This window comes from Tauraco erythrolophus, chromosome 26 (assembly GCF_009769465.1).
Source record: "Tauraco erythrolophus isolate bTauEry1 chromosome 26, bTauEry1.pri, whole genome shotgun sequence".
Classification (NCBI taxonomy): Eukaryota; Metazoa; Chordata; class Aves; order Musophagiformes; family Musophagidae; genus Tauraco; species Tauraco erythrolophus.
Window position 1 is genome coordinate 7,529,820 of NC_141490.1, and position 20,041 is coordinate 7,549,860.

Genomic DNA, 20,041 nt, shown 5'->3' on the forward strand with positions numbered 1-20,041 from the left:
CGGGAGCGCTGCCCGGAGGCGCACCAAGGGCCCCGCCCCCGCCATGACACCCGCCTCATGCATATTCATGAGGGACGCGAGCGGAAGGGCGCCCCCCGGCGGGCGGGCGGACCGCGGCTCCCGCGCCCAGAGGGCACCGGACGGGGCGGGCGCTTCCGGAGCGGCGGCCCCGGGACCGGTGGCGGCCTGCGGGTAGGGTCGGGATGGGGAATGGGGTGGGGGGGCGCAGCGAGGCCGGGGGCGGGGGGCGGCTCCGGTCCCGGCTGGCGGCTCCGGTCGGAGGAGCAGCGACCCCACGGAGCGGTGGTGCTGCCCCACGTGGGGTCTCGGGGGGTCCCTTGGGTGCTGGGGGGGGGGGCAGACCCCCCCATGGGGTGATGGGGGTCCCTGGGGGATCATAGGGTGGGGGATTCCCAGCATGATGGAGGAGCAGGTACCCCCGTAGGGTTTTGGGGGGGTCTCTAGGGTGGTGGGGGTCCCTGGGGTGTTGGAGGACCACACAGAGCGGTGGTGCTGCCCCACGTGGGGTTTTGGGGGGTCCCTTGGGTGCTGGGAGGGGAGGCAGAGACCCCCTCCCCATTGAGGGACCATAGGGTGGGGGAGTCCCAGCATGCTGGAGGAGCAGGTACTCCATAGGGTTTTAGGGGGGGGGGGTCTCTAGGGTGCTGGGGAGTCAGAGACCCTCTCAGAGGGTGGTGGGGGTCCCAGAGGGTGGTGGGGGTCCCTGGGGTGTTGGAGGACACGGACCCCCCCCCCATAGGGTGGTGGGGGTCTGCAGGATGCCAGGCACAGGACCCCATAGGGCGGAGGCGGGGAGCTGGCCCCAGGGTGATGGAGGAGTAGGGACCCCAGAGGGGTTTGGGTGCTTGGGGGGGGGAGGAGATCCCCCATGGGGTGATGGGGGTCCCTGGGGGACCATAGGATGGGGGAGTCCCAGCATGCTGGAGGAGCAGGTACCCCCATAGAGTTTTGGGGGGGTCTCTAGGGTGCTGGAGGGGCAGAGACCCTCTCAGAGGGTGTTGGAGGACCCCATGGAGCGGTGGTGCTGCCCCACGTGGGGTTTTGGGGGGTCCCTTGGGTGCTGGGGGGGAAGGCAGAGACCCATCCCCATTGGGGGACCATAGGGTGGGGAGTCCCAGCATGCTGGAGGAGCAGGTACCCCATAGGGTTTTCAGGGGGGTCTCTAGGGTGCTGGGGGGGCAGAGATCCTCTCAGACAGTGGTGGGGGTCCCTGGGGTGTTAGAGGACACGGACCCCCCCCCATAGGGTGGTAGGGGTCTGCAGGGTGCCAGGCACAGGACCCCACAGGGCAGGGGGGGGGGGCTGGCCCCAGGGTGATGGAGGAGGACGGACCCCAGAGGGTTTCAGGGGTCCCTGGGGGGCAGCGACACCCCCATAGGGTGGGTTTGGTCTGCAGGGTGCTGCAGAGCCAGGGACCCCCCTCCCCGAGGGGTCTTTGGGGTGCCAGGACTCCCCAACATGGGGTGGCAGCAGGGTCCCCATACTGGGGTGAAATGTGTGTATCCCCCTTCTTTTCCTCCGGGATCCCCCCGTGCTCCCCTCCAGAGGTTTGGGGGGAAGCTCAGCACAGGGCTTCAGACCCGCTTCCCATCGTTCCCACACCCTTTGCCAGCCATCCCAAGGTTTCAGGGACTTTTTCTGTGGGGTCGAGAGCCCCCAGCCCCTCTCCCCACCGCAGCTTCATGGAGTTTCCCTGCGGAAAAACTGCCAAATTTTCAGTCCACCCTGCTACCTGGGGAAAAAAAAAAAAAAAAAAAATTATTATCTCCACTTCATCCTAAAGCTCATTTCTTTTAAAAACAAGGTGAAAATAAGGCAAGGGGAGCCAAGAGCTTGGTGGTGCGAGGATCCCAAGGGATTAACCCACGGAACTATGTTTCCACATGCTTTATTAAAGTGAATAAAACCGCCTGGAGAGCCCGCACGACAATCCAGGGATGATCGCGTGCCCAAAATCACCAGGCTCCTTATATTCCAAATTTCTCCTGATTTTGGAAAAGAGCCGCCGCTGGGTTTCTCCGTGCCCGTTCCGCCTCAGCTCGGACAGAAGCTTTGCACGACACGGTACGGAAGCAGAGCGCCGGGAAAAGTTTTAATGCCAGAATTTAACCCGCTCGAAACGCAAAAATGAGATTTTTTTTTTTTTTTTTTCCAAGTTATCGAGGACTTTGAGGAGGAAAAAAAAACCCAATAGTACTCGGTTAAAGGATGGTCCGTGTGGAGCGGGGCTTTAGGGAACTAGGAGGAGGTGTTTTTTCTGGGAATGAGGCCCTTGGCCAGGGCACAGCGCACCTCCCAGCGCAGGGCAGCTCTCTTTTTTTCGGTCGGCACGGCGTAGGCGTTGGGGGCGTAGGAGTGCTGCGGCTTGCTGGGGGGCTCGGGCTTGCAGAGCATCTGCTCCCGGATCTCCCAGCGCAGTTCTTGCCGCTGATCCTCTCCCGGGATTCGGAATTTCTCCCATTCACGTTTATATTCGAAATATTTGGCCACTGGGTCGGTTTTGCCCCGGTTCCGGCCCAGTGGCTCAAACCGTGGAGGGATGAAGGACTTGAGTTGTCCTGCTGCAGTGGTGTACAGAGAAGCGGGAGAGCTCCGGCTCCCGAAATCCCTGAGGAGAAAGGGGACGTTGTCCCCACGGGGCCACCGCTCTGGGGATTCATCGAGGGAGCTGCTGCTCGTCTCGATCTCCCCCTCGGAGATGCTGTCTTCCAGACTTCGGTGGAGCGTTTTCTGCCTCAGGCTCCACGTTTCGGCGTCGTTCTCCGGCTCGCTGCTCACCGACTCGTCGGAGACCTCTACTCCTCCGTCGGGTCTGCGCCGCAGCACTTTCCTTTTCATGACCAACCTCCTGGTTCCCCTCTGATCCTCGGAAGATGGAGGAAGGGCTGGTTGCAGCTCCGGAAGGAGGGAGGTCTCGGCGCAGGGATGTGCTTGTTCCTCTGCCCGCTGCTCCTCCTCGTCCAGAGCTGCCCATCGAAACCTGTCCGGTCCCGTTGGCTCCTCCATGATTTCCACCAAACTGGATGGATTCTGAAACAAACAACAACAACAAAAAAAATCCCAGGAATTAATTTCTTACAGCACATCTGAGCTGGCTGAAGACATAAAATTAGTCTCAAAACCTGCTGCGGAAAGGGACACAGACAGAGGTTCGGGATATCTTTACACCATGAAGAAAACCAAAAAAAAACGTTAAAAAAATGGAAGTTTTAAGCGTGGCGTTACGAAATGCCGGAGCAGATGGCACGGCGGGATGAGTGGCAGCCGTTCGCGGGCTGTCTGAAGCGTCGATGCTGGCTGAGCGCGGTGCGAAAACGGAACGGGCTCCGTGAAAGGCCACCCGGGAACGCGCTGGCGGAGCCGAGCCCGTCGTGCGGCGGTGGCTTGTGGGGGGGGAGAGGAGTGATGAAAAAGTGCAAAAAATTAAAAAAAAAAAAAAAAAAAAGACTTGAGTAAGATGAAACTGTCCGAGCTAAATCCACTCGGCCCTTCCTGTGCTCTGCCAGGAACGCTGAGGGGTTAAAAAATAAGGAATTATTCCACAGGCAACAATTATTTTACAGGTCAAACCTCTAGGTGTGATAAACAACCACATAAAAACACAAACCCTCCAATTTTTTTCTTTCTCTGCAGACCCTGAGGAGCTACCAGCAGCTCCGGAGGGCTCCGAGACAGCGGCTATGGCAGAGGAGAACGCGGCCACCGACCAAGAGCGGCTCCTGAGGAGGGTGCAGGAGCTGGAAGAGGAGGTGAAGCGGCTGCAGGAGCAGCTCCGAGAGGAGAAGGAAGGCGCTGGGCGAAGAGAAGCTCCGCTGGGCCCTGGCAAAGCCCGGAAACGGCAGCAACGGCCGTTCGATTTCGGCGCCCACGGCCGCAGGCACGTGGCGCTGAGGATCGCCTACCTGGGCTGGGGCTACCAGGGCTTCGCCAGCCAGGAGAACACCAGCAACACCATCGAGGAGAAGCTCTTCGAGGCCTTGAAGAAGACGCGGCTGGTGGACGACAGGCAGAGCTCCAACTACCACCGCTGCGGGCGGACGGACAAAGGAGTCAGTGCCTTCGGACAGGTCAGCAGCCCCCGTCGCCACAGGCTTTCCCGGGTTTCCAGGCTCTCACGTGGGATGGAGATCCCGTGGGATTGCTGTCCCACAGCACAGGATTTGGTTTTGAAAAGCCATCAGCTTTTAAATCTGAAAGCGAGCCTGGCGATGGCTTCCCGCATGCAGAATGATGATTTTTAGACCCTCCAAGTGTTTATTAGTATTTTCCATATTAGTGCCAGTTTTTTCCCAGGGGCCTGTTTTGAGAGGATCAAACGCATTTTAGACTCCAGCTTCCCCGATAGCTCAGCGCTGCCAAAAAAAAAAGGAGATGCCCTTTCCTTGGCAGAGCCCTCTCAGCTGATTGAACTCCCTAACCCCACAAAAAAAAAATAATAAAAAAGAAAATATCCAAGAACTGGATAGCTTCCTGCGGAATCAGAGAGCTGAATTCCTGCGCAGAAGGGTCTGAGGGGAGCGGGAGCCAGCCGGCCCGCTCGGTGGGCACAGAGCCATCAGGGAAAGCACAGCTCTTGGGCCGGTTACTCCTTCCGTCCCGGCTCGGGAAGCGGAGCTGGCTTAGCTAAAAAAAAAAAAAATAAATATATATATATAAAAAAAAAAAAATCACATTCCATCCTAAAAACAGTGACTAAAAGCTGAAGCTGTTTCAGGACCACGTAGGCAGCCTGCAGCTTTCCGTGGTTTATTAAAGGAATCCGTAGCAGCTGGTGGGAACCTCGGCAGAGGCGCGCGCAGCTTTTCCCACGGGAAGGAGGGGCGGAATCGCCTGACTTGAGACACCTTCATCCACAGATCCGGAATTTATTCCGCAGCGGTGCAGGAAGACGTGGCTGAGACACCCACTACGCCCGTCCGCGGTCTAATCCTGGCTTCCCTCGTGTTGCAGGTGATCTCCCTCGATCTCCGCTCGAAGCTGCCGGAGGGGAAGAAGCTGAACGGCCACGAGGCGGAAGGCAGGAGCGAGGAGGAGGAGGAGGAGGAGCTCCGCTACACCCATATGCTCAACAGGGTGCTCCCACCCGACATCCGGGCGCTGGCCTGGGCCCCCGTGGAGCCCGGTTTCAGCGCCAGGTTCAGCTGCCTCCGCAGGACCTACCGCTACTTCTTCCCCTGCGCCGACCTGGACGTGGCCCTCATGCACGCCGCCGCCCAGAGGTACGTGGGCACCCACGACTTCCGGAACCTGTGTAAAATGGACGTGGCCAACGGGGTGGTCAACTTCCAGAGAACCATCCTCAGCGCCGGAGTGACGTGGGTGGAGAGAGGGGGAGAAACGGAGCGGCGGGATCCCTTCCGCCTGTGCCAGTTCGAAGTGACGGGACAGGCGTTCCTCTATCACCAAGTCCGCTGCATGATGGCCATCCTCTTCCTCATCGGGCAGAGGATGGAGAGGCCAGAGATCATCAACGAGCTGCTGGATGTGGAGAAGAACCCCCAGAAACCGCAGTACAGGTACGGAGAGCTCGGGAGAACCTCCCAGGCTGCTTCTCAAAGTGAGCCTCTCACAAGAGCGGCCTCTCTGGCAGGTATCCGTAGAGATCCTGTTTTTTCTTGCTTTCGGAGCAGCTCTAGTCCCTGGTATTTTGTTAAATTTAATTCAGTTTTTATCAGAAAAAGGAGTTCTGGAAAAGACAGGGCTGGTTTGGACACACAGGACAGACCGATGCGCTAGTGCACAGCCCTTTTTGTCACTGCATCCCTACAGAAAGCAGCGGATAACACCCTCTCTCCTTCTCCCAGCATGGCAGTGGAGTTTCCCCTCGTCCTGTACGACTGCGAGTTCGAGAACCTTGAGTGGCTCTACGACCGAGAAGTGCAGGAGTTCAACGTGACCCACCTGCAGCAGCTCTGGGCCAACCACGCCGTCAAAACTCATGTGCTACGTGACATGTTACAAGGATTAGACACTGCTCCCGTGGCTACTGGGAAAAGTAAGGGATGGTTTTGTGGCAGTACCTTAGATTGTGTCCAACGCAAGGACATGGAGCTGTTGGAGCGGGTCCAGAGGAGGCCACCAAGATGATCTGAGGGCTGGAGCACCTCTGCTATGGAGACAGGCTGAGAGAGTTGGGGCTGTTCAGCCTGGAGAAGAGAAGGCTCTGGGGAGACCTTCCAGCACCTTAAGGGGCTACAAGAAAGCTGGAGAGGGGCTTTGGAAAAGGGCGTGGAGTGACAGGACAAGGGGTGATGGCTTTAAATGGAAGAGAGGAGATTTAGATTAGATCTAAGGGAGAAATTCTTCCCTCTGAGGGCAGTGAGGCACTGGCACAGGTTGCCCAGAGAAGTTGTGGCTGCCCCTTCCCTGGAAGTGTTCAAGGCCAGGTTGGATGGGTCTTTGGGCAACCTGGTGTAGTGGAAGGTGTCCCTGCCCATGGCAGGGGGGTTGGAACTGGGTGATCTCTGAGGTCCCTTCCAACCCAAACCATTCCATGATTTACAAAGGGATGGGGGTAACTCGTTTAGAAAAGATAAAAAAAAAGAAAGAAAGGGGTAATTAAACAGATTGTTCAAGCCACTGGTATTTTTTCCCTTACATCACAGGCGCAGGGAACAGCACGACCGTCCTGTGGGGCGACGCGGAGCCCCCGCTGCGCAGCCAGCTCATCGGCTTCGTGGAAGGCGTCCGAGCCCGCACCTACAAGCCCTTACTGGCGCGGCCCAAGTGCCAGGGGCTGGAGGCCCGCATCCAGCACTTCGTCCGGAGGGGCCGCATCGACTCCCCCTGGGAGCCGGGGGCCAGCGGGGAGCAGCCCCCCGAGCCCAAGAGGAGCCACTGCCGCGACGACGCCCCAGAGCAGCCCCCCAAGCGGGTCTGTGCAGACATGGACGGGTCACCTCAGCGGGAGGAGGGCGGCTGCCCCTCCACTGCTCTTTTTTAATGGGAAAAAATGCCCTTTTCCAGCCCTGTTTTTTATAAATTTCAAGGAATCACGTAGAGGGCTGCTGTGTCCTGGGCTGGGAGGGGACGGGGGGCGCCTCGGCCTCTTCTGAGCGCCTCACCCCGCTGTGAGGCGGCCCTGGGGCGGAGGGGAACCGGTGGGCCACGGTGGGTCCCAGTGGGCTACCAGCGGGCCCCGGTGGGCTACCGTGGGCTACCAGCGGGCCCAGCACACCTACCTGCTCGGCCTCCCCGCGGGGCCCCCTGCCCCGGCCGCCCCGGTACCGCACGGGGCCCCGCTGCTCCCGTCCTCCCGCCGCGACCGTTACCGGCCGCCAACGGTCGCCGGTGTTTAAACAGCCGGGCGGGGGGCGGGGCCCCCTAGCGCGGTCCGCCCCGTCGCGGCGGCGCCATTGGGCGGCGGGGGTGTCGCTCGGCTGGTCGCCCTCATCGGATTGGACGCGCCTGTTGAGGTGCCGCCTCCGCGCCGCTGCTATTGGCCTGAAGGGGAAAGCGGGGCGGAAAGGAGGGAAGATGGCGGCGGCGAGCGGCGGCGGGGTGAGGCGGTTCGCCGCGGGGCTGGGCCGGGCGGTCTGCGGCGGCGGCGGGCGGGTGGCGGAGGCTCCGCAGGCTCCGCGGGCCGAGCAGCTGGCGGAGCGGCTGCGGAGGAGCGAGGAGGAGAAGCGAGAGGTGAGCGGCGGGCGATGGGGCGGCGGGGCACGGGCCTGAGGGGAGAGACTACAGCTCCCGGCGTGCCCCGCGCCGCCTTCCCGGCGTGCCCCGCGCGGCGGGGGCGCACACGTGGAGCGGAGCGGGGCGGCGGGCGCTTCGCTCCGGTTCTCTCGCCCTGCCCGGACCGGGCGCTCCCCCGCGCCCGCTGTGGGTTGGGTGGGCAGCCGGGGCGGGCGAGACCGGCCGGCCGGCGGGTTTTGCCTCCCCGCTTTGCCCGGGGAGCGGGGTTTGGGGGTAGGCACCCCCGCGTGTGGCCGGGCGCGATGCCGCCGAGCCGGGCGGGGGGTGGGATGGCGGGGGCTACGGCTCCGTAGTGACTGTGTGCATCACGCTCCGCCTCAAACGCGGCCGCCTGAAGCGAGTGGCGGGAGCAGATGGAAGGCGAGTGAGTTGCCGGAGCTTTGCGCCGAGGCCAAGAGCTGTTTGCGAGTGAGTTCCCGAAGCCAAGAGCTGTTTATCCCCCACCCACGGCGTTTCATTCTCTCCTCAGATCCCCAAAGACCCAGCGCGGAGACGGGTGCAGGAGCTTGCCCTGCTGAGCAAGTGGCTGCAGCAGGTTCACCCCAACGTCCTGGCCAAAGTGCTCAAGCAGGCAACCGTGTACCAGAACGAGGAGATTGTGGTGATCAACAAACCCTACGGCCTTCCCGTGCACGGTGAGGGAAAAGCCGGCTGTGCTGCCTCTGCACTGATGCCTTAGAGGGAGAAATGGAAACGGTTCCATGGCACTGATAGAGGATCCTCTGTCTCCATCCTTCCTGTGCTGAGGTTTTCCTTCCCAGGGAGGGGTGCAGGGAGTTTGTCACCTTTAGATCACCGCAGCCTTCGTCTCATGTTTTGGAGCTGATTTAAGGTATGCGGGGAGATGACCGCCTCCCCTGATTGCCTTGCCTGTGGGTTATGCAGGTGGCCCTGGGATCAAGAACTGTATCGCTGACGTGCTGCCGATTTTGGCCAAGATGTTGGAGAACATGAAAGCAGAACCCCTCCACCTCTGTCACCGGCTGGACAAAGAGACCACGGGTGTGATGGTGCTGGCGCGGAGCAAGGAGGCGGCAGAGAAGATCCGGTTTCTCTTCAAAACTCGTCAGGTGGAGAAGGTCTACTGGTAGGAAAGGCTTGAGTGGAAAGGCTAGGAAAGCCTTCAAATGGCTTTGAAGGGCCTGTAGGGTTTGAAGAGGGGTGAAGGGACATGGTGTGGGGACGTGGGGCCTTGTGGAAGTGGTTGCTTGTATTTGCTGAAGCGTCTTTTGACAGGGCTGGGTCATGGGGAGAGAGGATGAGGGGAGGGTTCCCTTCCCTCTGGAGGGACCTCTGGTTTCCTTCCCCAGGGCAATTAGCCTAGGGGACCCAGACCCTGCTGAGGGCATCGTGGACATCCCCATCGTGGAGAAGGAGGTGCGGAGCCACCAGTCGCACTACAAGGTGAGCGGGACATCCTCTCAGCCATTGTTCCGGCCTTGCGCTGCCCCCCCTCCTGCTCTTCCCCCTGCCTCACCCTCTCATCACCGTTCAGATGACGCTGGCCCCCAACTATCGCCTGTCTCCAGAGGACGGGAAGGTGGTGAAAATCCGCAAGAACCGCAGCGCGGAAAGCGCCGTGACGCGGTACCGCCTTCTGGCTAGCTCTTCCGCCTGCTCTCTGCTGGAGCTCCAGCCCATCACAGGTGAGGCCTGGCTGGGTGTCCCTGGGCTTGCTGGATCCGTTTTCCCTGCAGCTTAGCAGCCAAGATCAGCTCTGGAAGCAGGAACTCGTCGTTACAGACGACTGAAATCCTTTTTGGGCTGAGGCTCTGGGAATAAGCCACCCTGGGGGCAATGGTTTGCTGCCAGGCCGCTCTCCGGCTGCCGGTGATTTGGTTGCAGGATTATCCAATGCTGAGGGTGGCAGATGGGAGCCGAGGCCTGGCATGGCTGGTTGTCACTTTTCTCTTCTTTCCCTTCCCTCCTCAGGGGTGAAGCACCAGCTCCGGGTTCACCTGGCCTATGGGTTGGGGTGCCCCATCCTGGGGGATCACAAATATTCACACTGGAGCAAGCTGGCGCCCCAGGTAAGGCGGGTCCTGTGGCGGGGGGGGCACTGCCAGAGCCAGATCCAGGGCTGGGCAGCCGCTTTGTCCCCCAGCTGCCCCTTGGGCCAGGGTTTTCAAGTCCCCATGGAAAAGACGGGGTTGTGGAAGGGACGTTTTCTGTCCTCGCTGCAGAAGCTGCCTGAGGTCACCCTGAAGAGGCTGAAGCTGGAGCAGAGCAAGGCTCGCCACCTCCCCCTCCACCTCCATGCCTACCGCCTCTCCCTGCCCCTGGGTGAGCGGGTAGACCTCGTCTGCAAGCCACCCCTCTTCTTCCAAAAGACTCTGAAGAAGCTGGAGCTGGATGTTGCCAATGACTGATGAGGCAGGATGAGAGCGGTGCCGTCTATCTCCGCGTCTCCAGCACGTGGGAGCACCAGGGCTGGCCGCTCCGCGGCGGTGTCCGTCCGGGAGCCAGCGGTGTGATGAACTCTGCGCTCTCTGCCTCTTGCCAGAGACCGCCTGTGTCGGTACTGGTGTTGCTGGCGCCAAACCAGGTACCCACGTGTGCTTCTTGCCCTGATTTGGCGCAGAGACACGGCTGGGGGCACCGAAGAGCCTCCTGTTCGGACAGACAGGGCTGGGTGGAAGCTGGGCTTTGCCCAGTCCGTGTTTGGAACTTGTCCCTGAGCAATAAACGATCCGGCTCCTGCCGAGGTGAAGGGTTGTGTGTCTCTCTCCGCTCTGGCCGGGAGGATCTCGGTCCCTGGGTGGGTTTGAGCACACCTGGGTGCAGTCCCTCCCGGATTGAGGCCCGGAGCTGTTCAGCAGTCTCTCCCTCCTACCCTGGCACTCCGCGCTCCAACTGGGAGACTCCCTCCATTGGAAAATCCATCGAAAGTGCAGTTTGGCAGCGGCCGTGGGGTTTTTTTGCTGTGCTGAGAGACGGCGCGGGGAGTTCCTCCGCTCGGCTGAGCAGCTCCGGGACTCCCTCCGCTCTGCGTGCTGCCAGCAGTGTTGGCACGGGTTTCTGGGCACAGACCGCGCTGCTGGGAGCAACTTTTATCCCACCACTCCATCCAGTTTCCCCATTGCTTGTTTCTAGATCCCGTTACCGGGATCCCTCTCCCTCAGGAGCTTGCCTTGGAGCCAGGTTCCCTTCCCTGTACCCTGAGAGGGAGGCGAGTGGGAAAAACTGGGGAAGAGTAGCCGATGTCCTGCCTCAAAATCACAGCCACCAGCGTTTGGTGCCTCCTGGCCGGTCCCCAAAAGCCCGGGGCCGGGCAGCAGGACGTGTCTCCAGCCCCTCCGTCTGGTTTGGGTGCTGGAAAGGGCTCTTTGTACCCCACGGAGCCACCGTGTACCCGGCTGGGGCTTTTCCAGAGGGTACCGGCTTTTCCAGAGGGTCCCGCACTCCTCGCATGGGGCGAAAATAGCCGGGGAGCCCCACGCCCCTCGGAAGCGCCGCCAGAAATTCCTCTGCTGATGAGAGAGCGGCGTAAAACCACGGGGAGCCGGAGCGGCCGCGGCGGGGCAGGAACGCTGCCTTCCCAGCTCCGTGCCCCGGCTCCTGGTGGATTTTTTTTTTTGTGTTTTTCTATTTTGGGGCGTGCTATTTTCCCCCCTGTAATTTCCAGTGGATTTAACGCGCCCTCCAAGCTGCCATTTGCAGTCGCTCCTCAGACGACATCCCGGGCAGCAGCAGCAGCAGCCATCGTCGCCGTCGCCTCCTCCTCTTCCTCGACAGAAAAATGTCCCTCTCGCACACGGCCGCCGATTACATGCTCTCCGATGCTCTTCTCCCGCATCCCGGCGGTTCCCGAGCCAAGGGCCTGCGGCTGGAGCTGCCGAGCGATCGCCTGCTGAAGTTGGTCACCGTGGGGCTGCCCCTCTTCCTCGTCTCCCTGGCTTTCGCCCGGGAATTCTCCGCCGGTGAGTTGCGGCTTTCGCTGCAGGTGGTCGCCGCCACCGGCAGTTCGGTTGCCGCGGTGGTGTTGCGGGGCCTGGAAATCCTGTTTTAGGAATGTCCTTTCTCAGGGATGTTTATTGATTGGTTTTAATGGATCATTGATCGCTGGGAAAGCCCGGGAACAGCTGTGTTAGACGCCAGGGCTGGCGGTGGATCAATGCCTGGGCTCAGCTGTTTCCCTCCAGCACCTTTGGGTGCCGCAGGGCTGTTTCCGAGGAGGAGGAGGAGGGTGCTGGCAGGGTGGCTCGGGATGCGTCCCGCCAGGATTTGCGAGGGCGGCACAGAGGGCTGCATTGATGGTGCTAAATCTGGCCTCAGCCCACATCCCACTGCTGCCCCTGGGGATTTGGTCTGACTCTGGTTTCTGGCCGGTCCCTAATTCCCCCTCACCGTGTACCCACGGCCGAGCTCAAAGGGTTTGTGTTCGGGAAGCGCTGGAAAAGTCCTTGCTGGAAAACGCAGCGGTGGGGAAGGACAGCTACAGAACGGTTGTGGAAAAGGCTTTTTTGAATTCCAAGGTGTCATCGCCCTCCTGGAAGGCGTTGGCACCCGGCTGCGGCGCGCTCGCCCGTGCTCGCCGGACCCCCGCGGCCGACGTTCCCCCTTCTCCTCGCCCCAGGCTCGCAGATCAGCTGCTTCTCTCCCACCAACTTCACCGGGAAGCAGTCCGCCTACGTCGACACGGCTTGCTGGGACTCCCTGGTCCACCACGGCTTCGACGCCGAGGGAAACGCCGTCACCAAGTCCCTCTGGGCTCTCAAGGTACGGGTCCGGCTCACGCCTGGGTGCCCTCCGGTCCCGTCCGGGCGCACGGCAGCTCAGTGCCCGCTCCTCTCCTCCTCCCAGGTCTTCCCCTACTCGCTGCTGGTGGTGGCGGTGCTCATGTACCTGCCGTACCTGCTGTGGCGTTACACCGCCGCCCCCGCCCTCCACTCCGACCTCCTCTTCATCATCGACGAGCTGGACAAATCCTACAACCGCTCCGTGCGCCTGGTGCAGCACATGAGGAAGGTCCAGCAGGCCAGCGCCGAGCCGGAGCGGTTCTGGGAGGAATATGAGAGGTGAGCCGCTGGGAAGACTGACTGGTCCCTCCCAAGCCCCTCCACGTGGCGTCGTGGCCGCGTTCAGGACGGACTCCGGTGAAGCGACTGGGTTTGGGGGGTGGCCCTAAGTCCCCGCTGGTGTCCCCTCTCCCCCCAGGGCCCGCCGGGAGAGGTACTTCGAATTCCCGTTGCTGGAGCGCTACCTCACCTGCAAGCAGCACGCCCACTCCCTGGTCTTCGTCTACGTCCTGAGGAACCTGCTTCTGCTCTTGTTCTTAGCTGCCACCTGCCTCTACCTCATCTTCCTCCACCTCAACATCTTCTTCCAGGACGAGTTCAGCTGTTCCATCAAAACGGGGCTGCTCCAGGCGGAGCCCCACATTCCCCCGCTCATCCCCTGCAAGCTGGTCTTCTTCTCCATCTTCCAGCTCATCAGCCTCTCGGTTGGCAGTGTCTACATCCTCCTCGTACCCGTCGTCATCTACAACGCCCTGCAGCTCTGCCAGTGGGACAAGGGGCTGCTCTCCGTCTACGAGATGCTGCCCGCCTTCGACCTCCTCAGCCGCAAGATGCTCACCTGCCCCGTCAACGACCTCAACGTCATCCTCCTCTTCCTCCGGGCCAACATCTCCGAGCTGACTTCCTTCGGCCGCCTCAACGCCGTCAGCGCCTTGAGGGAAACCGCCGACAGGCGGGACATCGATACCGTCGTCGACTTCATGACGCTGCTGGCCGGCCTGGAGACCACCAAGCCCAAACACCACGCTTGCACCCCCGAGGCTGACGGCATGGTGCCCCTCTCCGATGGCACGGTGCCCCTCTCCAACGGCGCGGCCCTGGGTAAGGCTCTTTCGGTAGAGAAGGCTTCTTGGCTCTTCCTCTGGGATCCCACCCTGGGCGGTGAGGCTGGATCCATCCACCGTGGCCCTAAACCCTTTGCCAAGACCTTAAGGTTTTTTGGGGGGCTGCCAGGGGTCGCCGGGAGGGCCGATGGCTGCGTTGGCAGCCGAGGATGGGTCCTGGCAGCCGGGATGCGGGCAGGAGTTGCTATAGGCACAGAAAGCCGAGAGCTCATGGCTTAAACCTGAGCTCTGGGCAAAGCAGGGGGCCAGTGGGTTCCCCTGGTTTCAGCAGGGAGTGGGGTTGGGAGCTTTGAATCCTGCCAAGGATGCCATTCCTGCCCCCTTCTCCCGTTAGCATGGCACTGGTGGGCACAGCCAGGGCTGCGTGGGGAGATGGAGACGGGTCTCCGAGGTGGATCCGCATCGCCCGGCGCCTGCGTGTGCCCTCCCTGGGCACCGCTGCTCCCTCTGCCCCACACTTGGGGTTCTGGGGAGCCGGGGGTGCCCCCTTTGCGGGCTCACCGGGATCGCCGAGCTGGCAGGGTGGGAGCTGGGACGCCTGGGCTGCTTCCCTGGCCCTGAACGCAGCCTGGGCTGCGGTTTGAAATAAAACCCACCCAGACTGAGCTGTATTTAGCATCCCCGTTGGCATGGCAACGGCGGGGCTAGCACAACTGCCGCTCGGGCTAGTCGTGCGCTGGTGGAGAAAGCCCAGGATCCCAGTTCATTAACTTCCTCCTCTTCCCTCCCTTGCCCAGGAACGAAGCCTGGAGTGGAAGCGATGGGAAAAACCTCCCGGGACTCGCTCGGCTCTGCCTGACCCCAGGAGCAGGCGGGGTGGCTGCTGCCGGGACCTGCCCAGTTTGACCCCCTGGCATCCAGTTTGACCCCCTGGCATCCAGTTTGATCCCCTGGGATCCAGTTTGATCCAATTCCTTCTTGCCAGCGGTCGCATTAAACTCTGGTTTTGATACAGCCGGGTGAGGTGACGTCTGTGACGCGACAGCGGCGCCCAGGCGGGGCTCTCCCGCTCTCTTCCCGCTTTTGAGGTTCCCCTTTTTAGGGATGATTTTGGGGTGGGGGGGGTTGATCCCTCCCTCCTCTCCAGAAAAAAAAAAAAAGTCAAACGATCCATTTTTGGGGCAGAAAAACTCTTGGATGTCTTATTCCGGGCACTGGGTGCGACGCCGTGCTTCTTCCACACAAATTTCCCAGCTGTTGTGGCAGGAAGGTGGGAATGGAGGACTAAGGGGATGCTCCTCTGAGGGGGAAAAAAAGGATCCAGGAATAAAACGAGCTGGTTTATTAACCCTTTATTAACAGGGGAGGGGGAAGGCACTCGCTGCTACAAAGCAACACGCCCTGTGCAGCGCCAGGGCTCAGCCTCAGTTCCGGGGGGGGATTTTTTTGGCAGAGTTCCTCTCCTTTCCCCCTCTCCGCCCCACGCAGACGGAGGCCGGACCCCGCGAGCACCCTGCCGTGGGGGTCAGCTCTCCGTGCTCCGAGAGGTTGGGGTGTCCCCCGGGGGGGGCCAGGACCAGCTCCACGGGCAGGGAGGAGCAGCAGTGAGGGGTTAAACTCCCATCCCTGCATCCCGCTGCTTGTCTTAACACGGTTTTCCGTAAATTTTGTTTTAAATTGGGTTTGTTTGGGGTTTTTTCCCCTCCCCTGCAGCCTTGACTTCAGGCCAAAGCGGAGCTGGAAAGTGTTTTAATTAGTCAGACACTAATCAAGCATCCCTGAATCGGAAAGGCACGCTGCCAGCAGCCCTGAGCCGCTTTACCAGAGGTCAGACTTCCCTCCGCCGTCCACCTAAATCCCCGGAGAGAACCGGGAGCCGGGGAGGAGAAGCAGCTCTCTCCCTCCAGCTGCTCCGGAAAGCCCCGGGCTCTCTGCTGTGGGCAAAGCCTCCAGGAGGAAGGGGGGCACGGGCAGCCCCTGGGCATTGTAGAGGGCACAGGACTGGTACTGGCACGGCCACTCGGCCCAGGCGTAGCGCAGGGCCAGCACCGGCGGCGCGCAGCCGGCCAGCGCCAGCGTCACCGTGCGCGACTCCACCGCCAGCACCGGCACCGGCAGCCACCGGCAGCGGGACGGCGGGCTGGCACAGCACACCTGGCGTGGGGAGAAAATTCCATCAAGGTGGGCTTCCCTCTTCCAGCCCTGGGGCCGGGGGAGCTTTTCCCGCTCCTCACCTCGAAGGCTGGCACGTCCCGCCGGCGCCAGACGAGCTCCTGGGTGTAGGTGATGTTCAGCAGGGCCCTGGTCGCCTCCAGGACGGCGCGGGTGGGATACGGCCCCTGGAAAACCAGGTCTTTCTCCCCATATGCCACAGCCCGGGCACCCAGCTGCAGCCGGTGGGCCACGTTCTGCTTGTCCCGGGGGTGGATGCTGCCGAGGAAGAGGAGGGAGGCGCGGGGTTGGGACCCCAGAGCTTCGTCCCCGCGCCCCCGCCGCCCGGGACTCGCCTGCCGTAGGGCGAGCGCTCGTCGCACAGATCCATCGCCACCGCCATGAAGGTGCCGGGCATCCTGGCGTTGGGCACGACTCCCAGATCAGCCGTTTGGTGCCAGCGGAGGCGGGCGAAGCTGGCGCCAGGGCTCTCACGGCGGTAGGTGGACAACTGGAAGGCAGAGGCGGGGGGAGCTGGGGAAGGGGCTCAGCCAGCGCTCCCAATCCAGCCACCTCAGCACCCTGGCAGGATCTGTCCACCCGCTTCCAGCATCCTCTCCCTCCTGCCAGCTTGGAAGCAGCCTCCGGAGCGCGAAAGGATGGGTAAAACCTGGAATGTTGCGACACCATCCCGGCGGGAGGGTGGGGGTCCTGCCCCTCGCCCCCTCTCACCTGCACGAAGCCAAAGGGCAGGAGCAGCTCTGTCTGCCCGGCCGATCCGGCGTGGAAAGCCCGGCGCCAGTCGGCAATGAGCGCGGGGAAGGTGCAGTTGTACCGATCCGTGTGCAGGAAGGCGTTGGCTTCGCCTGGCCCCGAGAGCGAGGGGGAATAACGGGGTGGGGGGGGTGCTCCACGCCAGGGAGGAGGGATAAGGGGGTGGGGAGCTTACCCTGGTACCAAGCGACACCCCGCAGCGTCATGTTGAGCAGCGGGTGGATCATGGCATTCCAGAGCACGGAGGGCGTTTGCGGGCCGGAGAGCTGCGGGTGCGAGGAGATGCTGGAAGACAAAGCCGGGATTAAAGGGGGTGCGAGGAGCCAGGCTGGCACAGTTAAAGCAAGTGCCACGCAAAAGGGGAGCCCCGGGGTCACCCTCGTCCTTCCCTTCCTTCCCTCCACCCCCTTTACACGCGGAGATGCGCCCCAAAAGCCATGTGGCATGGGGCAGGAGGTGATTCCTTTGCGTCTCCTCTCACCTCCCCGTGCCCTCCGGCAGCCCACATGCCCGCAGAGCCCCTCGGGAGGACCAGGCCTCGATGGGGGTGCCCCCCCAGGCCGCCTCCACCAGCCCCACCGGGTACCGCAGCGCCTCGTAGAGGTACCGCCCCAGCAACCAGCAGACGGCCGAGAAGTAGGTGAAATTCCCGTGGCCCAGGTTTTCTGGTCAAGGAAAAGAGGGCTAAAAAGGGGGGGGAAAAACCACCATTTCCAGGCTTTTTTGGTTTTTGGGAGAAGCGTTGGCACTCACCGGCCGTCGGGATGGACCACGGCAAGTCGATTCGCTCCAGGTCCTCCAGCTCGATGTCGGAGCGGGCAGGCGCCGCGGCGAAGACGCGGACATAGGGGTAGCGAGCGGCGGCGGCGAGCTCCTGGCTGGCGTTGGCGATCTAGGGAAGGGGTGGGAGCATGCCAGGTCCTTCCCTGCCCGATCCATGCCCAATCTGGCAGGATCAGGCTGTGCCACGGGCACTTACCTGCAAGACCGTCATTGCCATGTTGCTCTGCCCGCTGCAGAGCCACACGTCCCCAAAGTAGATGTCCCGCAGCGTCACGTTCTCCGTGCCCTGCCCGGCCGTTAGCGTGTAGGGACCACCCTGATCCATAGGGTCCAGGACAGTTGTCCACGTTCCAGAAGGTCCTGGAAGAAGGGGATGGTGCTTGTCTTTCACAACTCCTACGAAGACCTGAAGATCTTCAGGAAGAAGTTGGATGAGCGGCCAACAACCAGTGGGGATGGCCAGGCAACAAGGAAAAGCTTCCCCACCATGGAGCCGGGCCGGGGAAACGGATTTTGGAAGCTCTCCATCATCAGAGGGTCTTTCCTCCTGCAGGAACTCAGGGGTTAAAAAGCAAAATCTTGGAAGACAAATGTGTGTCAGAGCAGAAGCTGCTGGGAGGAACTGGGATTACAGGAGCAGCCTGGTGTGTGTGACACCGAGATGTCTCCAGCTAATTTTAGAGGCGCCGAATCGAGGCGTAAAGATATTCTGCTAGAGTGGAGTGTGGATTTTCTGGCCCGGCTCGGGCCGGATCCCGCAGATCTCCCGCTAGTGCCGGATCGCTGCTTTCTCACAAGACGCCTCCGGGCTCTCCGGCTTGCGGAGGAGCCCTTTAGGCAGAAGTTTCTCCCCCCCAAAAAGGTGCTGAGCAGCACCCCCGACTCCTTAGGCAGGGAATGAGGCCACCAGCTGAGATCCGAGATGCCTCCAAGCCCTCCCAGCCTCGAGGAACCTGCAGAGTCAACGTCCCTCAGGGCTCAGAGATCCCAGCAGCATCCTCTGATACATCAAAAAAAAAAAAAAAAGAGGAGCCAGGAACGCTCTGGAGATTTCCCCGGAGATGGTTTTGACAGGGAGAGGAGTTAAATCCCGCTCCTGTCCCCTCCACAGCCTCATCGTTGGGCTCAAGCCTACGTGGTGCCACCCACGCCAGCGGCAGCTCGGCTCCCGCTGGGCGCCTCCGGGATCCCTCTGTTGGGAAACCGAAGTGAGCAAAGGCCGGCGTTGGCACGGAGGGGGACGGCTGAACCCCCTTCTGGGGACGGGGAGGATGGCACGGCCCCGGGGGCACAGAGCTGGAGATGGCACTGTCACCTCTGCAAGCCCAGAGCAGCGGTGTGACATTCCCAGGGGGTGACAGGGGTGATGGGACCCACCAGCAGGTCCCATCTGGGCTCCGACGTGTTCCTCGGCCACCAAAACCCCTGGCGAAGGGCCGGGACTGACCTTGAACTCGCGCCGCCTTCTTCCCGACGATGCCGCCGCCGTCCCTGGCGAGAGCCACCGTCACCGTGCCCCCCGGCTGCCCGTAGCCCCACACCAGCGCTCCCGCCGGCTCCTTCTGCAGCACCATGTGGTCGCCGTAGTAGGACGCGAAGCCAAACGGTGCCCCTGGCATCAAGAGACGGAGCAAACATCGGCTCCGAGCGGCAAAAAACCCCCCGCACGGCCTCCGACTCCCTCTTAACTCCAGATTATTCCAGATCCCACTGAATTTATCGCTTCCTTCAGCCCTTAAGGGTTCAAAGGTGGTCCTTTCAACCACCTTTGAACCCTCAAGGTGGTTCAAATCTCCAAGGAGCTGAGGAAGTCGCCAGGAGAGTCCATCCCTACGAGGGACGTCGCCTCCCGAAACACGGGAGCTTGTGTTACACGGAGTTTGGATACAGATTTCGCGAAAAATTCTTCTAATAACGGCGCGGGAGCATCTCTGCCAGCCCAGCCTTGCGAATAAATACGCTCCGATGTTATTCTTCCCCTTGGAAAAAGAGTTTGGCGAGGGGTGGGATGGCACGTGGCACCGGCAAAGGCGCCTTCCGCAAGGAGAGGAGCAGAGGGCTCAGCCCTGGCACCCCCAAAAGCCTCGTTTTTTTGGGGTGTGAAAATAAAACCACGCTCGGAAGGGGGTCGGGGCGAGGCGTGCGGGGCGTGGAGAGGCGATCCGGGCGGCGATGCCCATCTTTGCCATCAACCCGGGGCTTGCGGAGCCCCGTTTTCTTCCGTGGCTCGTCCCAGGCTGGGTTTAAGGATGGAAAGAAACGACGGTTCCGGCCTCTCCGGAATCCGCCGCGTCGCCGGTTGCACCATCATGCGACGAGGCTCCGCGAAGGACGAGTTACATAAAAAAAAAACGAGTTGGAGGAGGAAAAAATTAAAAAATAAAATAAAGCCCGAGACGCCGGGAAGAGAGCGGCGGCTATAAAAAGCGGCGGGGAGGAGGGAAGGGAGGAAGAGCCCACGAGATGCCAGCCAGGAGCCGCGTGCGACTCCCGCCTTACGTAAAGCACCGTCCCACGGCGGCAGGAACGTGCCAAGGGCGTCCAAGAGGGGCTGAGGGGGTGCCAAGGGCATCGAAGTGGGGTTTGGGGGGTGTCAAGGGCCCTGAAGCGGGGCTGGGGGGTGCCAAGGATATCGAAGCTGGGCTAAGGGAGATGCCAAAGGCAGCGAAGTGGGGCCAGGGGGTGTGCCAAGGGCATCAGAGCAGGGCTGGGGGGGTGCCAAGGGCATCAAAGTGGGTTTGTGGGGGGTACCAAGGGCCCTGCAGTGGTGCTCAAAGCAGTGCCAAAGGCATTGAAGTGGGTCTGGGGAGTATC

The 20,041-nt window shown here is 61.6% G+C and overlaps 5 protein-coding genes across 7 annotated transcripts; 3 read left to right on the forward strand and 2 right to left on the reverse strand.

Moving 5' to 3' along the window:
* Window positions 1-1,906: 1,906 nt before the first annotated feature.
* Window positions 1,907-7,414, reverse strand: HYLS1 (HYLS1 centriolar and ciliogenesis associated). Its single transcript, XM_086626793.1, has 3 exons — window positions 7,386-7,414; window positions 7,203-7,344; window positions 1,907-3,051 (listed from the first exon to the last, which is right to left on the reverse strand). Exons 1-3 carry the CDS (start codon window positions 7,412-7,414, stop codon window positions 2,260-2,262), a joined length of 963 nt encoding a protein of 320 aa, XP_086482919.1. The 3' UTR covers window positions 1,907-2,259.
* Window positions 3,702-6,964, forward strand: PUS3 (pseudouridine synthase 3). Its single transcript, XM_086627041.1, has 4 exons — window positions 3,702-4,088; window positions 4,972-5,537; window positions 5,826-6,016; window positions 6,627-6,964. The coding sequence occupies exons 1-4, from the start codon at window positions 3,702-3,704 to the stop codon at window positions 6,962-6,964; spliced, it is 1,482 nt and encodes a 493-aa protein (XP_086483167.1).
* An 83-nt stretch (window positions 7,415-7,497) lies between the features above and the next one.
* Window positions 7,498-10,439, forward strand: RPUSD4 (RNA pseudouridine synthase D4). The gene is made up of 7 exons (XM_086626853.1): window positions 7,498-7,653; window positions 8,186-8,351; window positions 8,602-8,803; window positions 9,027-9,120; window positions 9,212-9,362; window positions 9,649-9,746; window positions 9,900-10,439. Exons 1-7 carry the CDS (start codon window positions 7,498-7,500, stop codon window positions 10,083-10,085), a joined length of 1,053 nt encoding a protein of 350 aa, XP_086482979.1. The 3' UTR covers window positions 10,086-10,439.
* PANX3 (pannexin 3) lies at window positions 10,232-14,378 on the forward strand. Of its 3 annotated transcripts, XM_086626850.1 has the most exons (6): window positions 10,232-10,261; window positions 11,452-11,636; window positions 12,293-12,435; window positions 12,520-12,734; window positions 12,874-13,556; window positions 14,317-14,378. In XM_086626850.1, the coding sequence occupies exons 2-6, from the start codon at window positions 11,456-11,458 to the stop codon at window positions 14,376-14,378; spliced, it is 1,284 nt and encodes a 427-aa protein (XP_086482976.1). In that variant the 5' UTR covers window positions 10,232-10,261; window positions 11,452-11,455. The 3 variants fall into 3 exon arrangements, with proteins under 3 accessions (XP_086482976.1, XP_086482977.1, XP_086482978.1); XM_086626851.1 differs by lacking the exon at window positions 10,232-10,261 and having other exon boundaries at window positions 11,281-11,636; window positions 12,874-13,509; window positions 14,282-14,378; XM_086626852.1 differs by lacking the exon at window positions 10,232-10,261 and having other exon boundaries at window positions 11,281-11,636; window positions 12,874-13,508; window positions 14,308-14,378.
* An 828-nt stretch (window positions 14,379-15,206) lies between these two features.
* SIAE (sialic acid acetylesterase) lies at window positions 15,207-18,822 on the reverse strand. Its single transcript, XM_086626972.1, has 9 exons — window positions 18,675-18,822; window positions 17,424-17,587; window positions 17,198-17,336; window positions 16,926-17,109; window positions 16,620-16,747; window positions 16,403-16,536; window positions 16,027-16,181; window positions 15,754-15,949; window positions 15,207-15,673 (listed from the first exon to the last, which is right to left on the reverse strand). Exons 1-9 carry the CDS (start codon window positions 18,799-18,801, stop codon window positions 15,371-15,373), a joined length of 1,530 nt encoding a protein of 509 aa, XP_086483098.1. The 5' UTR covers window positions 18,802-18,822; the 3' UTR covers window positions 15,207-15,370.
* Window positions 18,823-20,041: the final 1,219 nt, after the last annotated feature.

What these genes read in the sequence shown, in the direction of transcription:
- HYLS1 (XM_086626793.1), bottom strand. Translation starts at nt 7,414, where the DNA reads ATGAGGGCGACCAGCCGAGCGACACCCCC. An exon ending in ACCAGCCGAGCGACACCCCC is followed by an intron (nt 7,345 to 7,385) that starts GCCGCCCAATGG and finishes GGACCGCGCTAG; the next exon opens with GGGGCCCCGCCCCCCGCCCG. An exon ending in CCCGCGGGGAGGCCGAGCAG is followed by an intron (nt 3,052 to 7,202) that starts GTAGGTGTGCTG and finishes TGTTTGTTTCAG; the next exon opens with AATCCATCCAGTTTGGTGGA.
- SIAE (XM_086626972.1), bottom strand. Translation starts at nt 18,801, where the DNA reads ATGGTGCTGCAGAAGGAGCCGGCGGGAGCGCTGGTGTGGGGCTACGGG. An exon ending in GTGGTCCATCCCGACGGCCG is followed by an intron (nt 17,110 to 17,197) that starts GTGAGTGCCAAC and finishes TTCCTTGACCAG; the next exon opens with AAAACCTGGGCCACGGGAAT. An exon ending in CTGCCGGAGGGCACGGGGAG is followed by an intron (nt 16,748 to 16,925) that starts GTGAGAGGAGAC and finishes ACCCCCTTTAAT; the next exon opens with CCCGGCTTTGTCTTCCAGCA.
- PANX3 (XM_086626850.1), top strand. Translation starts at nt 11,456, where the DNA reads ATGTCCCTCTCGCACACGGCCGCCGATTACATGCTCTCCGATGCTCTT. An exon ending in CGCCCGGGAATTCTCCGCCG is followed by an intron (nt 11,637 to 12,292) that starts GTGAGTTGCGGC and finishes TCCTCGCCCCAG; the next exon opens with GCTCGCAGATCAGCTGCTTC. An exon ending in CTCCAACGGCGCGGCCCTGG is followed by an intron (nt 13,557 to 14,316) that starts GTAAGGCTCTTT and finishes TCCCTTGCCCAG; the next exon opens with GAACGAAGCCTGGAGTGGAA.
- PUS3 (XM_086627041.1), top strand. Translation starts at nt 3,702, where the DNA reads ATGGCAGAGGAGAACGCGGCCACCGACCAAGAGCGGCTCCTGAGGAGG. An exon ending in CCCCAGAAACCGCAGTACAG is followed by an intron (nt 5,538 to 5,825) that starts GTACGGAGAGCT and finishes TCCTTCTCCCAG; the next exon opens with CATGGCAGTGGAGTTTCCCC. An exon ending in TCCCGTGGCTACTGGGAAAA is followed by an intron (nt 6,017 to 6,626) that starts GTAAGGGATGGT and finishes CTTACATCACAG; the next exon opens with GCGCAGGGAACAGCACGACC.
- RPUSD4 (XM_086626853.1), top strand. Translation starts at nt 7,498, where the DNA reads ATGGCGGCGGCGAGCGGCGGCGGGGTGAGGCGGTTCGCCGCGGGGCTG. An exon ending in CTACGGCCTTCCCGTGCACG is followed by an intron (nt 8,352 to 8,601) that starts GTGAGGGAAAAG and finishes TGGGTTATGCAG; the next exon opens with GTGGCCCTGGGATCAAGAAC. An exon ending in GCCACCAGTCGCACTACAAG is followed by an intron (nt 9,121 to 9,211) that starts GTGAGCGGGACA and finishes ATCACCGTTCAG; the next exon opens with ATGACGCTGGCCCCCAACTA.